Source organism: Lagenorhynchus albirostris, chromosome 1 (genome assembly GCF_949774975.1).
Source record: "Lagenorhynchus albirostris chromosome 1, mLagAlb1.1, whole genome shotgun sequence".
NCBI classification, from domain to species: Eukaryota; Metazoa; Chordata; class Mammalia; order Artiodactyla; family Delphinidae; genus Lagenorhynchus; species Lagenorhynchus albirostris.
In genome coordinates, this window is record NC_083095.1 from 164,503,438 (window position 1) to 164,521,012 (window position 17,575).

At 39.1% G+C, this 17,575-nt stretch overlaps 1 protein-coding gene across 1 annotated transcript in view; it reads right to left on the reverse strand.

Moving 5' to 3' along the window:
- The window catches only part of TICRR (TOPBP1 interacting checkpoint and replication regulator), a 50,894-nt gene that overhangs the window by 16,127 nt on the left and 17,192 nt on the right, over positions 1-17,575 (reverse strand). The window contains exons 9-15 of the mRNA XM_060159052.1: positions 17,157-17,254; positions 16,022-16,115; positions 15,852-15,931; positions 15,443-15,679; positions 14,829-14,922; positions 13,205-13,262; positions 10,012-10,158 (exon numbers count right to left, since the gene is read on the reverse strand). Coding sequence (XP_060015035.1) covers positions 10,012-10,158; positions 13,205-13,262; positions 14,829-14,922; positions 15,443-15,679; positions 15,852-15,931; positions 16,022-16,115; positions 17,157-17,254 — 808 coding nt within the window. The remainder of the gene's footprint in view (positions 1-10,011; positions 10,159-13,204; positions 13,263-14,828; positions 14,923-15,442; positions 15,680-15,851; positions 15,932-16,021; positions 16,116-17,156; positions 17,255-17,575) is intronic.

Below are 17,575 nucleotides of genomic sequence, written 5' to 3' on the forward strand. Positions count from 1 at the left end.
CAGTTGGCTCTTTGAAAAGATCTTTAAGTTAACAAACCTTTAGCTAGATTGACAAAGAAAAAATACAGAACACTCAAACAACTATGAAAGAGAGAATAAAACTACCAAACTTACAGAAATAAAAAAGGACTATGAGGTAATACTACAAACAATTGCATAGCAGCAAATTAGAAAACCTAGATGAAATGGACAAATTCCTAGAAAGACAAACAACTGAAAACAGACTAAACAATAGAAAATCTGAATAAACCTATAACAAGTAAAAAAAATGAAACTGTTATCAAAAAACTTCCAAAAAATACCCAGGACTAGATGGCTTCACTGCTGAATTCTACCTAACATTTAAAAAGAACTGGGGGGATCCTAGTAAGAGAAAGAAGAGAGATATTTGAAACACACAGACACAAAGTGGAAAGCCATGTGAAGACAGAAGTGAAGATTGAAGTGATACATCTATAAGACAAGGAACTTCAAGGATAGCATAAACCACCAGCAGTTAGGAGCCAGATACACCAGAAATACATCTACACGTGGAACAACTCCTACAGAACACCTACTGAACGCTGGCAGAAGACCTCAGACATCCCAAAAGGCAAGAAACTCCCCACGTACCCGGTTAGGGCAAAAGAAAAAACAGAGACAAAAGAATAGGGGTGGGACCTGCACCAGTGGGAGGGAGCTGTGAAGGAGGAAAGGTTTCCACACACTAGGAAGCCCCTTCACGGGCGGAGACTGCGGGTGGCGGAGGGGGGGAGCTTCGGAGCCACTGAGGAGAGCGCAGCAACAGGGGTGCGGAGGGCAAAGCAGGGAGATTCCCACACAGAGGATCGGTGCCGACCGGCACCAGCCCCAGAGGATTGTCTGCTCACCAGACAATCCTCACCAGACAATCCTCACCAGCCCCAGAGGATTGTCTGCTCACCCGCCGGGGCTGCGAGCTGAGGCTCGGGCTTCTGTCGGAGTGCAGGGAGAGGACTGGGGTTAGCGGCGTGAACACAGCCTGAAGGGGTTAGTGCGCCACGGCTAGCCGGGAGGGAGTCCGGGAAAAGGTCTGGAGCTGCCGAAGAGGCAAGAGACTTTTTCTTCCCTCTTTGTTTCCTGGTGCGCGAGGAGAGGGGATTAAGAGCGCTGCTTAAAGGAGCTCCAGAGACAGGCACGAGCCGCGGCTATCAACGCGGTCCCCAGAGACGGGCATTAGACGCTAAGGCTTTTGTTGAAGGCTGTGTGCGAGCACAGGTCACTATCCACACCCCTCTTCCGGGGAGCCTGTGCAGCCCGCCACTGCCAGGTTCCTGGGATCCAGGGACAACTTCCCCGGAAGAACGCACGGCGAGCCTCAGGCTGGTGCAACATCACGTTGGCCTCTGCCGCCGCAGGCCCGCCCCGCACTCCGTGCCCCTCCCTCCCCCCCAGCCTAAGTGAGCCAGAGCCCCCGAATCAGCGGCTCCTTTAACCCCGTCCTTTCTGAGCGGAAAAACAGACGCCCTCCGGCAACCTACATACAGAGGCGGGGCCAAATCCAAAGCTGAGCCCCTGGGAGCTGTGAGAACAAAGAAGAGAAAGGGAAATCTCTCCCAGCAGCCTCAGAAGCAGCGGATTGAAGCTCCACAATCAACTTGATGTACCCTGCATCTGTGGAATACATGAATAGACAACGAATCATCCCAAATTGAGGAGGTGGACTTTTAGAGCAAGATTTATGATTTTTTTCCCCTTTTCCTCTTTTTGTGAGTGTGTATGTGTATGCCTCTGTGTGCGATTTTGTCTGTATAGCGTTGCTTCCACCATTTGTCCTAGGATTCTATCCGTCCGTTTTTTTTTCTTTTCTTAAATTTTAATTTTAATAGCTTTATTTTATATTACTATATCTTCTTTTTTTCTTTCCTTCCTTCCCTCCTTTAGACAATGAATCATCCCAAATTGAGGAGGTGGACTTTGAGAGCAAGATTTATGATTTTTTCCCCCTTTTCCTCTTTTTGTGAGTGTGTATGTGTATGCTTCTGTATGAGATTTTGTCTGTATAGCTTTGCTTCCACCATTTGTCCTAAGGTTCTATCCATCCGGCTTTTTTTTTAATTTTTTTCTTAATTATTATTTTTACTTTAATAACTTTATTATATTTTACTTTATTTTATCTTTTCTTTCTTTTTTCCTTCCTTCCCTCCTTCCTCCCACCGTCCGTCCGTCCGTCCCTCCCTCCCTCTCTCCTTTCTTTCTTTCCTTCTTCCTTCCTTTCTTCCTACTTCTACTAATTCTTTCTCTCTACTTTTTCTCCCTCTTATTTTGAACCGTGTGGATGAAAGGCTCTTGGTGCTGCAGGCAGGAGTCAGTGCTGTGCCTCTGAGGTGGGAGAGCCAACTTCAGGACACTGGTCAACAAGAGACCTCCCAGCTCCACATAATATCAAACGGCAAAAATCTCCCAGAGATCTCCATCTCAATGCCAGCACGCAGCTTCACTCAACGACCAGCAAGCTACAGTGCTGGGCACCCTATGCCAATCAACTAGCAAAAGAGTAACACAACCCCACCCATTAGCAGAGAGGCTGCCTAAAATCATAATAAGTCCACAGACACCACAAAACACACCACCAGACGTGGACCTGCCCACCAGAGAGAAAAGATCCAGCCTCTTCCACCAGAACACAGGCACTAGTCCCCTCCACCAGGAAGCCTACATAACCCACTGAACCAACCTTAGCCACTGGGGACAGACACCAAAAACAACGGGAACTACGAACCTGCAGCCTGCAAAAAGGAGACCCCAAACACAGTAAGATAAGCAAAATGAGAAGACAGAAAAACACACCGCAGATGAAGGAGCAAGATAAAAACCCACCAGACCTAACAAATGAAGAGGAAATAGGCAGTCTACCTGAAAAAGAATTCAGAATAATGATAGTAAAGATGATCCAAAATCTTGGAAATAGAATAGACAAAATGCAAGAAAACATTTAACAAGGACCTAGAAGTACTAAAGATGAAACAAACAACGATGAACAACACAATAAATGAAATTAAAGATACTCTAGATGGGATCAGTAGCAGAATAACTGAGGCAGAAGAACGGATAAGTGACCTGAAAGATAAAATAGTGGAAATTACTACTGCAGAGCAGAATAAAGAAAAAAGAATGAAAAGAACTGAGGACAGTTTCAGAGACCTCTGGGACAACATTAAACGCACCAACATTCGAATTATAGGGGTTCCAGAAGAAGAGAAAAAGAAAGGGAATGAGGAAATATTTGAAGACATAATAGTTAAAAACTTCCCTAATATGGGAAAGGAAATAGTTAATCAAGTACAGGAAGCACAGAGAGTCCCATACAGGATAAATCCAAGGAGAAATACGCCAAGACACATATTAATCAAACTGTCAAAAATTAAATACAAGGAAAGCATATTAAAAGCAGCAAGGGAAAACAACAAATAACACACAGGGAATCCCCATAAGGTTAACAGCTGATCTTTCAGCAGAAACTCTACAAGCCAGAAGAGAGTGGCAGGAACTATTTAAAGTGATGAAGGAGAAAAACCTGCAACCAAGATTACTCTACCTAGCAAGGATCTCATTCAGATTTGACGGAGAAATTAAAACCTTTACAGACAAGCAAAAGCTGAGAGAGTTCAGCACCACCAAACCAGCTCTACAACAAATGCTAAAGGAACTTCTCTAGGCAAGAAACACAAGAGAAGGAAAAGACCTACAATAATGAACCCAAAACAATTTAGAAAATGGGAATAGGAACATACATATCGATAATTACCTTAAATGTAAATGGACTAAATGCTCCCACCAAAAGACACAGATTGGCTGAATGGATACAAAAACAAGACCCATATATATGCTATCTACAAGAGACCCACTTCAAACCTAGAGACACATACAGACTGAAAGTAAGGGGATGGAAAAAGATATTCCATGCAAATGGAAACCAAAAGAAAACTGGAAGAGCAATTCTCATATCAGACAAAACAGACTCTAAAATAAAGACTATTAGAAGAGACAAAGGGCACTACATAATGATCAAGGGATTGATCCAAAAAGAAGATATAACAATTGTAAATATTTATGCACCCAACATAGGAGCACCTCAATACATAAGGCAAATACTAACAGCCACAAAAGGGGAAATTGACAGTAGCACATTCATAGTAGGGAACTTTTAACACCCCAATTTCACCAATGGACAGATCATCCAAAACGAAAGTAAATAAGGAAACACAAGCTTTAAATGATACATTAAACAAGATGGACTTAATTGATATTTATAGGACATTCCATCCAAAAACAACAGAATACACATTTTTCTCAAGTGCTCATGGAACATTCTCCAGGATAGATCATATCTTGGGTCACAAATCAAGCCTTGGTAAATTTAAGAAAATTGAAATTGTATCAAGTATCTTTTCCAACCACAATGCTATGAGGTTAGATATCAATTACAGGAAAAGATCTGTAAAAACTACAAACACATAGAGGCTAAACAATACACTACTTAATAACGAAGTGATCACTGAAGAAATCAAAGATGAAATCAAAAAATACCTAGAAACAAATGACAATGGAGACACGATGACCCAAAACCTATGGGATGCAGCAAAAGCAGTTCTAAGAGGGAAGTTTATAGCAATACAAGCCCACCTTAAGAAACAGAAAACATCTTGAATAAACAACCTAACCTTGCACCTAAAGCAATTAGAGAAAGAAGAACAAAAAAACCCCAAAGTTACCAGAAGGAAAGAAATCATAAAAATCAGATCAGAAATAAATGAAAAAGAAATGAAGGAAACGATAGCAAAGATCAATAAAACTAAAAGCTGGTTCTTTGAGAAGATGAACAAAATAGATAAACCATTAGCCAGACTCATCAAGAAAAAAAGGGAGAAGACTCAAATCAATAGAATTAGAAATGAAAAAGGAGAAGTAACAACTGACACTGCAGAAATACAAAAGATCATGAGGGATTACTACAAGCAACTCTATGCCAATATAATGGACAACCTGGAAGAAATGGACAAATTCTTAGAAATGCACAACCTGCCAAGACTGAATTAGGAAGAAATAGAAAATATAAACAGACCAATCACAAGCACTGAAATTGAAACTGTGATTAAAAATCTTCCAACAAACAAAAGCCCAGGATGAGATGGCTTCACAGGCGAATTCTATCAAACATTTAGAGAAGAGCTAACACCTATCCTTCTCAAACTCTTCCAAAATATAGCAGAGGGAGGAACACTCCCAAATTCATTCTACGAGGCCACCATCACCTTGATACCAAAACCAGACAAGGATGTCACAAAGAAAGAAAACTACAGGCCAATATCACTGATGAACATAGATTCAAAAATCCTCAACAGGGCTTCCCTGGTGGCGCAGTGGTTGAGAGTCCGCCTGCCGATGCAAGGGACACGGGTTCGTGCCCCGGTCTGGGAAGATCCCACATGCTGCGGAGCGGCTGGGCCCGTGAGCCATGGCCACTGAGCCTGCGCGTCCGGAGCCTGTGCTCCGCAACGGGAGAGGCCACGACAGTCAGAGGCCCGCATACCGCAAAAAAAAAAAAAAAAAAAAAAAAATCCTCAACAAAATACTAGCAAACAGAATCCAACAGCACATTAAAAGGATCATACACCTTGATCAAGTGGGGTTTATTCCAGGAATGGAAGGATTCTTCAATATACGCAAATCAATCAATGTGATAAACCATATTAACAATTTGAAGGAGAAAAACCATATGATCATCTCAATAGATGCAGAGAAAGCTTCTGACAAAATTCAGCACCCATTTATGATAAAAACCCTGCAGAAAGTAGGCATAGAGGGAACTTTCCTCAACATAATAAAGGCCATATATGACAAACCCACAGCCAACATCATCCTCAATGGTGAAAAACTGAAAGCATTTCCACTAAGATCAGGAACAAGACAAGGTTGCCCACTCTCACCACTCTTACTCAACATAGCTTTGGAAGTTTTAGCCACAGCAATCAGAGAAGAAAAGGAAATAAAAGGAATCCAAATCAGAAAAGAAGTAAAGCTGTCACTGTTTGCAGATGACATGATACTATACATAGAGTATCCTAAAGGTGCTACCAGAAAACGACTAGAGCTAATCAATGAATTCAGTAAGGTTGCAGGGTACAAAATTAATGCACAGAAATCTCTGGCATTCCTATACACTAAGGATGAAAAATCTGAAAGTGAAATCAAGAAAACACTCCCATTTACCACTGCAACAAAAAGAATAAAATATCTAGGTATAAACCTACCTAAGGAGACAAAAGACCTGTATGCAGAAAATTATAAGACACTAATGAAAGAAATTAAAGATGATACAAATAGATGGAGAAATATACCATGTTCTTGGACTGGAAGAATCAACATTGTGAAAATGACTCTACTACCCAAAGCAATCTATAGATTCAATGCAATCCCTATCAAACTACCGATGGCATTTTTCAGAGAACTAGAACAAAAAATTTCACAATTTGTATGGAAACACAAAAGACCCCGAATAGCCAAAGCAATCTTGAGAAAGAAAAACGGAGCTGGAGGAATCAGGCTCCCTGACTTCAGACTATACTACAAAGCTACAGTAATCAAGGCAGTATGGTACTGGCATAAAAACAGAAAGATAGATCAATGGAACAGGATAGAAAGCCCAGAGATAAACCCACGCACATATGGTCACCTTATCTTTGATAAAGGAGGCAAGAATGTACAGTGGAGAAATGACAGCCTCTTCAATAAGTGGTGCTGGGAAAACTGGACAGCTACATGTAAAAGTATGAGATTAGATCACTCCCTAACACCATACACAAAAATAAGCTCAAAATGGATTAAAGACCTAAATGTAAGGCCAGAAACTATCAAACTATTAGAGGAAAACATAGGCAGAACACTCTATGACATAAATCACAGCAAGATCCTTTTTGACCCACCTCCTAGAGAAATGGAAATAAAAACAAAAATAAACAAATGGGACCTAATGAAACTTTAAAGCTTTTGGACAGCAAAGGAAACCATAAACAAGACCAAAAGACAACCCTCAGAATGGGAGAAAATATTTGTAAATGAAGCAACTGACAAAGGATTAATTTCCAAAATTTACAAGCAGCTCATGCAGCTCAATAACAAAAAACAAACAACCCAATCCAAAAATGGGCAGAAGACCTAAATAGACATTTCTCCAAAGAAGATATATAGACTGCCAACAAACACATGAAAGAATGCTCAACATCATTAATCATTAGAGAAATGCAAATCAAAACTACAATGAGATATCATCTCACACCAGTCAGAATGTCCATCATCAAAAAATCTAGAAACAATAAATGCTGGAGAGGGTGTGGAGAAAAGGGAACACTCTTGCACTGCTGGTGGGAATGTGAAACTGGTTCAGCCACTATGGAGAACAGTATGGAGGTTCCTTAAAAAACTACAAATAGAACTACCATATGACCCAGCAATCCCACTACTGGGCATATACCCTGAGGAAAACAAAATTCAAAGAGTCATGTACCAAAACGTTCATTGCAGCTCTATTTACAATAGCCTGGAGATGGAAACAACTGAAGTGCCCATCATCGGATGAATGGATAAAGAAGATGTGGCACATATATACAATGGAATATTACTCAGCCATAAAAAGAAATGAAATTGAGCTATTTGTAATGAGGTGGATAGACCTAGAGTCTGTCATACAGAGTGAAGTAAGTCAGAAAGAGAAAGTCAAATACCGTATGCTAACACATATATATGGAATTTAAGGAAAAAAAAATGTCACGAAGAACCTAGGGGTAAGACAGGAATAAAGACACAGACCTACTGGAGAACGGACTTGAGGATATGGGGAGGGGGAAGGGTGAGCTGTGACAGGGCGAGAGAGAGGCATGGACATATATACACTAACAAACGTAAGGTAGATAGCTAGTGGGAAGCAGCCGCATGGCACAGGGATATCGGCCCGGTGCTTCGTGACCGCCTGGAGGGGTGGGATAGGGAGGGTGGGAGGGAGGGAGACGCAAGAGGGAAGAAATATGGGAACATATGTATATGTATAACTGATTCACTTTGTTATAAAGCAGAAACTAACACACCATTGTAAAGCAATTATACCCCAATAAAGATGTTAAAAAAAAATAAAATATAAAAAGAATTAGGGGGACTTCCCTGGTGTTGCAGTGGTTAAGAATCTGCCTGCCAGTGCAGGGGACACAGGTTCAAGCCCTGGTCTGGGAAGATCCCACATGCTGCGGTGCAACTAAGCCCGTGTCCCACAACTGCTGAGCCTGCGCTCTAGAGCCTGCAAGCCACAAATACTGAGCCCACATGCCACAACTACTGAAGCCTGTGTGCCTAGAGCCCATGTTCCACAACAAGAGAAGCCACCACAATGAGAAGCCCATGCACCGCAATGAAGAGTGGCCTCCGTTCGCCACAACTAAAGAAAGCCTGTGTGTAGCAATGAAGACCCAATGCAGCCATAAATAAATAAATAAATAAATTTATTTAAAAAAAAAAAAATTGGGACTTCGCTGGTGGTCCAAGTGGCTAAGACTCCATGCTCCCAATGCAGGGGGCCCGGGTATGAACCCTGGTCAGGGAACTAGATCCCAGATGCTGCAACTAAGTGTTTGCATGCCGCAACTAAAGATCCCACGCACCACAATGAAGACCCAATGCAGCCAAAAATAAATTTTAAAAAATGGATATCATCAAAATTAAAAGTATTTTATGTATCAAAGAACACTATCAAGAAAGTGAAAAGAAAATCCAACAGATTGTGGAAAAAATATTTGCAAATTGTATATCTGATAAGGGGCTGGTATCTAGAATATATAAAGAACTCTTACAGCTCAACAGTGAAAAGACAAACAACCTAATATAAAAATGGGCAAAGAGTTCTCCAAAGAAGATATACAAATGGCCAGCGAGCACATGAAAAGCAACTCAACAACATTAGTTATCAAGGAAATGCAACTCATAACCACAATGACACACCACTTTACACCCACTAGGATGAGCAGAATCAAAGAGGGACAATGGAAGGTGGAGGCAAGGATGTGGAGAAATTAGAACCCTCATACACTGTTAGTGGGAATATAAAATGGTATAGCCACTCTGGAAAACAGTCTGGTAATTGCTTAAAAAGTTAAACATAGAGTTACCATATGATCCAGCAATTTCATTTCTAGGCATATGCCTGAGAATTAAAAATGTGTCTACACACAATCTTATATATGAATGTTTACAGCAGCATCACTCACAATAGCCAAAAGTAGAAACAACTTAAATGTCCACCAATTGATGAATGGATAAGTAAAATGTAGTTTATCCATACAATGGTATATTTTTGTCAATAAAAAGAAATGAAGTACTGAGACGTACTACACCACGTATAAACCTTGAAAACATTATGGTAAAGTAAAAAAAGCCAGTTACAAAGACCACATAATATGATTCCTCTTAAAAGAAATATCCATAAGAAATCTATAAAAACAGAAAGTAGACTGGTGGTTGCCTACAGCTGGGAAGACTGGGAGAAATGGAGAGTGATACTAATGGGTAGGTACAGGGCTTCTTTCTGGAATGATGAAAATGTTCTGGAATGTGTCATGATGGTTGCACAACTTTGTGAATATACTGAAAACCACTAAAAGTTGATTTTATGATACATGAATGGTCTCAATTATAAAAAAGCAAAAAAAACCCCAACACACCAAAAGACTAGAAAATTGCTAGTCACTATCTTTCATTTTGGTTTAATTGGTTTTATAAAATAGATGTTTGTCTGTTGTCTGTAGGAGTAACCAGAAAGGGAGGAATGAGAAAGACCAGGATTAATTCTTCATCTAAACTTGGAGGGAGAGACCCCAAGTGGAAAATTAACTGATGGTAACCAAAGAGGAGAGGAAAACATGAGATTAATGAGCTTCTGCAACAAGAGTCTGGAGACCGGTTTGGGTCCAAGAATCCCCTTCTCGTGGTTACCCTAAAATGTAGTACCTTTGGTCCTCTTGAAGTTGTCAAGTTTATACTCTAGACCTTCCACAGCTGACACAGAATGGCTTCTAGGCAACCCCCGCTTTACAGATCTCTTTGAAGGAGAAATCATTTCCTGGTTGAAGAGATTTCTTCGAACTTTGGTCACTTCTGAAAGCATTAAGAAAAAAAGAAAGTCAAATATTATCATTAATAAAAGCCACATGTGGGAAAAGAAAGATATCCAAAACAGAGAATCTGCTTGAGGAAGCTATTTTACAGGCTGACTGCTATATTCACATTTACTAATAGGATTTCCTTAAATAGTACACTCACATGGTATATCAAAACTATTTACTTCCCTGATGGCGCAGTGCTTAAGACTTCACGCTCGCAACGCAGGGGGCCTGGGTTCGATCCCCGGCCAGGGAACTAGATCCCACGTGCATGCTGCAACTAAGGAGCCTGCCTGCCACAACTAAAGGAGCCCACGTGCTGCAAATAAGACCTGGTGCAACCAAATAAATAAATAAATATTAAAAAAAAAAACTTAAAAAAAAGTTTTTAGAAACTACTTACATTTGTAAATTTAATTTAAACCCAACCTTTCAGGAATACAAGGAAGGCCCACATCACTTAAATTAGAAGTTTTATTCACTGTAAAATGGACATAATCCTTAAGTGAGAGGTTGGATAATGTAAATCATAGTCCTTTTAATATATCCCAGTGTTACGATATTTTTCTCACATTGGAACTTTTTGCTGCTTTGTATTTCAGCGTCAAGCAGAGAAACTGTTCTTTTCAATCCCAAAGATTTCATTTTTCTTCTTTTGAGTATATTACTAATTTGCTGGGATACAGTAGTCCCTCCCTATCTGCAGTCTCACTTTCCACATTTTCAGTTACCCGCAGTCAACTGCAGTCTGAAAATATCAAATGAAAAATCCCAGAAATACATAAGTCATAAGTTTTAAAGTTGTGTGTCTTTCTGAGTAGTGTGATAAAATCTCATGCCATCCTGCTCTGTCCCACCCAAAACATGAATCATTCCTTTGTCCAGCATATCCCACCCGTTAGGCACTTAGTAGCCAGCTGGGTTATCAGATCAACTGTAGCAGTATAGCAGTGCTATATTCAAGTAACCCTTATTTTACTTAAATACTTCTTGTGTCCCAAAGCACAAAAGTAGTGATGCTGGCAACTTGGATATGCTGAAAAGAAGTCATAAAGTGCTTCCTATAAATAAAAAGTTTCTCAACTTAAGGGAAAAAAAAATTGTATGTTAAGGTTGCTACGATCTATGGTAAGAGTGAATTGTCTATCTGTGAAACTGTGAAGGAAAAATTCACGCTAGTTTTGCTGTCACAACTCAAACTGCAAAAATTATGGCTACAACGCACGAAAGTGCTTAGTTAAGATGGAAAAGGCATTAAATTTGTACAAGATATTTTGAGAAAGACCAAATTCATGTAACTTTTATTATAGCATACTGTTATAATTGTTCTATTTTATTATGGTATTGTTAATTCTTACCATGCCTAATTTATAAATTAAACTTTATCATAGGTATGTATGTATAGGAAGAAACATAGTATAGGGTTTGGTACTATCTGAAGTTTCAGGTATCTGAGGGTATTGGAACGTAACCCCTGTGGATAAGGGGGGAACTACTATATTTTAAATCCTCTTCCTAACTTCAGAGCATGAGAGTTGTAACCATCTAGACTCAAAGTTAGGAAAAATAGCTGAAGAGTCAGGAAATACTTGACAAAGCCAGCAGGCTAGCATTTTAATCTTAATCTTAAGCAAGATGGCCTGGTGGAGGCTACTCAAAAATTCACCAAGAGTAAAAAAATTCTAATTGCAAGTCACTTAAATAAAAACCAAATAAACCAGGATCCACAAACTGGGAGGAGCCTTTTTTACCCATCAATGACATAAACATTAAGGACGCCAATAATGCACACCAAAGTTTCAAAAAAATGTTTCTCTATCTCCATTATAAAAGCCTCTGTTACCTGCCTTAGGCTGTCTATGAAACTGATTTACGGCCTGACAACCAAATTTGATCTGTTTTCCATTTTTCCCAAATTTTGGAGAAGTTTAATATCTACAGAAAATTTCAACGTAGAATCATGGTGACTTTGGTGGTGGCTCAGTGGATAAGACTCCACGCTCCCAATGCAGGGGGCCCGGGTTTGATCTCTAGTCAGGGAACTAGATCCCACATGCATGTTGCGACTAAGAGTTTGCATGCCACAACTAAGGAGCCTGTGTGCCGCAACTAAGGAGCTGGCGAGCTGCAACTAAGACCCAGCACAACCAAATAAATAAATATTAAAAAAAACCAAAACCAAAAAAACACACATAGAATTGTCACTAAAATTCACCAACTGTCAACATTTGTTTTCTCCCTCCATCTCTCTCTCTACGTTTGTACAACTGCCCACCCCAGAACACTGGAGAGTGAGTTGCAGACATCACAACTCTTCAGTTTCCTGTATTTCAGCATGTATCTCCAAAGAACAAGGGCGTATATCTAAACCATCTTCGAATTTCCTCTCATCGTCTCAGTAATATCCGTTATAGCTTTTTACCCTATATTTAAGACCCAAGCAGGGATCATGTAGTGCACTTATGTCACAGTTAAATTCCTTTTATCTAAACCAGCTCCACTGCCTCTTTTCTTTTTCAGCTTTCATGTTAATGGCATTAAAAAAATATTTTAGGGCTTCCCTGGTGGCACAGTGGTTAAGAATCCACCTGCCAATGCAGGGGACACGAGTTCGAGCCCTGGTCCGGGAAGATCTCACATGCCACCGAGTAACTAAGCCCGTGCGCCACAACTACCAAGCCCACGTGCCTAGAGCCCATGCTCCACAGGAGAAGCCACCACGAGAAGCCCGCGCATTGCAACGAAGAGTAGCCCCCCGCTTGCCACAACTAGAGAAAGCCCACACACAGCAATGAAGACCCAATGCAGCCAAAAATAAACAAACAAAAAATAAATTAATTAAAAAATTTGAGACCAGTTATTTTACAAAATGCAGTATTTTGAGACCATGTGAACATCCTACTCCTCTAGCACACAGTATATGGACATATTTCATAAACCAACAATTACAAAAAACTATAATTTTTAACTATATGCAACTGCTTAAATATATGTAATCAAAATAAAACTGTCACTGAGTACAACAAGGAAACAAAGTATACCTTGTACCGTTTCTTTCACTGGGGGTGGAGGCTGCTGAAGAGTAGGGTGAGAATTCTCCTGAAAGATGAGAAAATCCAATAAGAAAATTTAAATAGGAATTCATTTAAAAGAATAAAAATTCCACAAGAAACCCTTTGATCCTTGCAATTCCACTTGTAGGAATCTGTAACAGAAATAGTTGTAAAATGCACAAAAACAGGGCCTGGAAATATACACAACAAACTGTCATCAGCGATTACTTCTGAAGAATGGATGGTGAAGAGGCACTAACATTTAACTTTATATAATTTCAACTTTTAAACGATGTTTCTGTATACCTTTTATAACTAAAACATCAGGGAAACCCCATAATATTAGAGGATGGCTATATACTCTTAGGAACGTCTCTGTATAAAACTGCTATTTGGGGACTTCCCTGGTGGTCCAGTGGTTAAGACTCCGTGCTTCCACTGCAGGGAGTGCTGGTTCGATCCCTGGTTGGGGAACTAAGATCCCACATGCCGTGTGGCGGGCAGAAAAAAAAAATACCCACCTGCTATTTATTTGCTATTATAGTAGAGGATTCAAGTGCCTAAACTCAAATGGCATCTAAACAGAGAATTGTTTTTAAAGATTTTGTTGCTGTTTTTTTCAATTATGCCACTGCAATCATTAAAGAATAAACAGCCAAATAGGAGCAGAAACTTAACAAATGATATTCTTTTTTAACCAAAATCAAATCCTGATCTCAGTAAATCTGGTCTTAAAGAAGTTAACTTTCTAGGCCAATCTGAAACAAAAGTTTTCCAAAAGGAGTGCTAGAAAGGACTGCTAATCGTGTAAAATCTAGTGAGAGAGGTGGTCTGATACCTTTTGGACTTCATACTCTCTGAACAAAATCTCTAAGATATCTAAGATTTGCATCTTATTCACTCATATAAGAAAGTGAACACCACTAACTCTTCCAAAGAAACCCCACCTCCAGTACTAAAGCACAGCTATAAATCTCTAGAAACAAACCACTATTGTAATGATTAATGCTTCTAAAGCTAGTTCTCCTAGAATTTTAACTCTTCTCATAATTCATGCAGTTTAAAAGTTTCAATGCATTTTTTTGTCTCTCTCCTTCTCTTAGTAAGACATTAATTCTACTTAGTAAATAGAGTCCTAACATCTACTGCCACAGAAAAATAATTACCACCTGGCTTCACGACTTTTTTTGTTTGCTTTTGTAACTTGTTATTGACGTAAAACATACTTACTGAAAAGTACTTTCTGATACACAAAGTCCTATTATGATTGTACATTATTTTTCAATGGCTTCTTTTGCTTATGTTATTATTTCATGAGTTTTCTTAACTACATTAAAGATTTTGAATTAACTTATTCATTCCTAACTTTTACTATTTTTTTCCCCTTAATATTACCTCTGTCACACTTTTGGGAAAAATGATTAATATTTAAATTTATATTTCTTTATTCCTTAGATTACAGTTGTAGACACATTCATAAAAATACCTAATTTTATTTCTGTATCCTCCAATGCTCATTTCTTAAAAGTAAAGACACTGTGTTTCATTCTTATTTATTGTATGAACTCAGGCCCAAAGTGATACCACTTTCTATCTCCTGGAAATGACTTACATTTTTCGTAGCTCTCTTGGATACTTTGGGAATTTCAATTTGTCGCAGATTTTGTGAAACCTCTGCAATGCTTTTATGTCTTATTGCATTTTTCCTTTTAAAAATAGAAAGAAACAGTCAATATACACTGAATACAGGTTACAGCTAGTTATATCAGAATGGAACTAGAGTTTAAAATAAAACACTTAAATAAAAGTCGGTTATCTTGAGGTTGCCCTGAACTTACAGTAAAACAAGTCAATCCCAGAATTTCTAAAAGTAACAACTATAAATTTAACTAGTTATGAACAATGTAGAGCATCATGGAAAATATACAAAGTAAGCTGAAACCCTAAGCTTATCTCATGGAAGGCTCCTAGTTCTTGGAGACCCCATGTGGAGAGTCAAGAGGGGACTGTGACTACACAATACAAGACTATATATGCCCCAGATAACATAAAGAGTGTCAGATGCTCCTTGTTAAGAACTCTAATAATTGGCTTCTGTGATTCAGACATAAGGGCAACTACTAATTCAATAAATTATAGACAAAGACAACTGGACTATGGCTTAAACATACCCTATACCAGAACTGTAACAGTGCAAGTAATTCCTTTAATTCCTTGAGCTCCTACCTTCTCTTCTTAGCTGATCTGGAACGAAGCTCCTCCAGTTGGTCAGATTCAGTGCCACCCGACACTGACCTATGAGCATTTGACGTAAGAGGCACAGAAAGGGGTGATTTGCTCTCCTGTGTCATGGAGTCATCACTGATAAAATCTGTAGGAAGGACACCAGCCAGCTTCTGAGGAATCACAAATCCTAGGCTGTGGTAAAGATGTCCAAGTATCTTTGGGATTGAATCAATATACCTGTGGAATAGATTGATTAAATATGGAACAGTCAGTCACCATTCCACCCTCTCTACTCCCTTCCTCACCCAGCATGAGAAATAGTCCTTACAATGCTACAATTCTGAGACAATACCTATATAAGTTCTTGGTAAAATTATTTTAAATTTAAATTAGTAGTCATCAAACTTACAATTCCAAAATTTCTTCCAGAAACTTTGCTAGGTATGCCGAATCTTCAGTTAAACACACCATGCGCAGCAAATCTGTCACCTGAAGATTTTAGAAAATTACCACATGGCCTCTGCAGGAAGCTGAATGCATCTACAGCACATCCCCAGTGGCACTAAGCAGCATACTTGCCTCCTCCACTACTTGCTCCATTTCACCTATATGTTCATATACTGAAGGGCACTGCCGACACATCTCCAAATGAAGAAATACCTGGAGCTGGCACCTTGAGAGAAAAAAAAAAAGCTTGGTTATATCTGCTTTGAGTGTCACTTAACTGAAATGAAAGTTCCTTCCTTATGCAGAGATCTGTTTACATAAGAAACAACAACCAAAAAGAAGAGCCATTGCTTTCTAAATAGCAATATGGTTATTAGGTAAACAGGTGTTGCAAACTGAACATTAGAACGTTATAGAGAATCAGCTACAAAAGCCTCTTCAAGCAACTGGCAATCTATTTTAAACTGATATATACTCAGCCATTGAAAAGAAAAATGAAATAATTCAATCTGCAGCAATAGGAATGGACCTAGAGATTATCATACTAAGTGAAGTATGTCAGAAAGAAAAACATACATCACTTATATGTGTGGAATCTGAAATATGACACAAATGAACTACCTATGAAACAGAAACAGACTCAGACACAGAAAACAAACTTATGGTTACCAAAGGGCAAAGGGCAAAGGGCGTGGGGGAGGGATAAATTAGCAGTTTGGGACTAGCAGATACAAACTATATTATATATAAAATAGATAAACAACGACATTGTAAAGCAACTATACTCAAAAATTTTTTAAAAAAGATAAATAAGGTCCTAGTGTGCAGCACAGGGAATTATATTCAAGATCCTGTAATAAACCATAATGGAAAAGAATTTTTTAAAAATGAAAAATTAAATTGATACAAGTAAATCTTGGAAGTTCTGTTTTGGAGTAATGGTTTAAAAAAAAAAAAGGGGGACTTCCCTGTTGGTCCAGTGGAAAAGAATCCGCCTTACAATGCAAGAGACGTGGGTTCAATCCCTGGTCAGGAAACTAAGATCCCACATGCCGCGGGGCAACTAAGCTCACACGCCACAGCTACTGAGCTCGTGCACCTCAACTAGAGAGCCCACGTACTCTGGAACCCGTGTGCCACAACTAGAAGGAAGCCCACGCACCGCAAGGAAGAGCCCGCATGCTGCAACTAAGACCCGATGCAGCCAAAAATTTTAAAAATCATAATAAATAAATCTTTCAGAAAAATTAAAAAGGTAGTTAATTACTCTCTGACTTTATCGTCTTTATCCAGTTTTCCTACATTCTGTCGAAGACTTTTGCTAGTTTTCAAGAGGTTGTTTCTTACTTGATGTAGGCAGTTCATCTGAAAATACAAAATTACATAGGAGAATATTAATATTAATGCTTATCATTATTTCTAATTTCTTCACAGCTGACTAATGCCCTAAGAAGGGAAGTACATCCTCTTTCTTTCATTTGAATCAAAAATAGTGTAATATTCTTTTATATTTTTTAAAAGAACATGTAGAAAAGTATTTGAGAGCAAGTGGGCATGGATACAGCAAGCCTGCCGATTTGAACTTTCATAAAAGGAAGATTCCATAAAGTAGTGATTGAGAAGTCTAAGCAAAATGAATCAACATTTTAAAGAAATGTTCCAGGTGACTCTAAAGTGCAGCCAGGG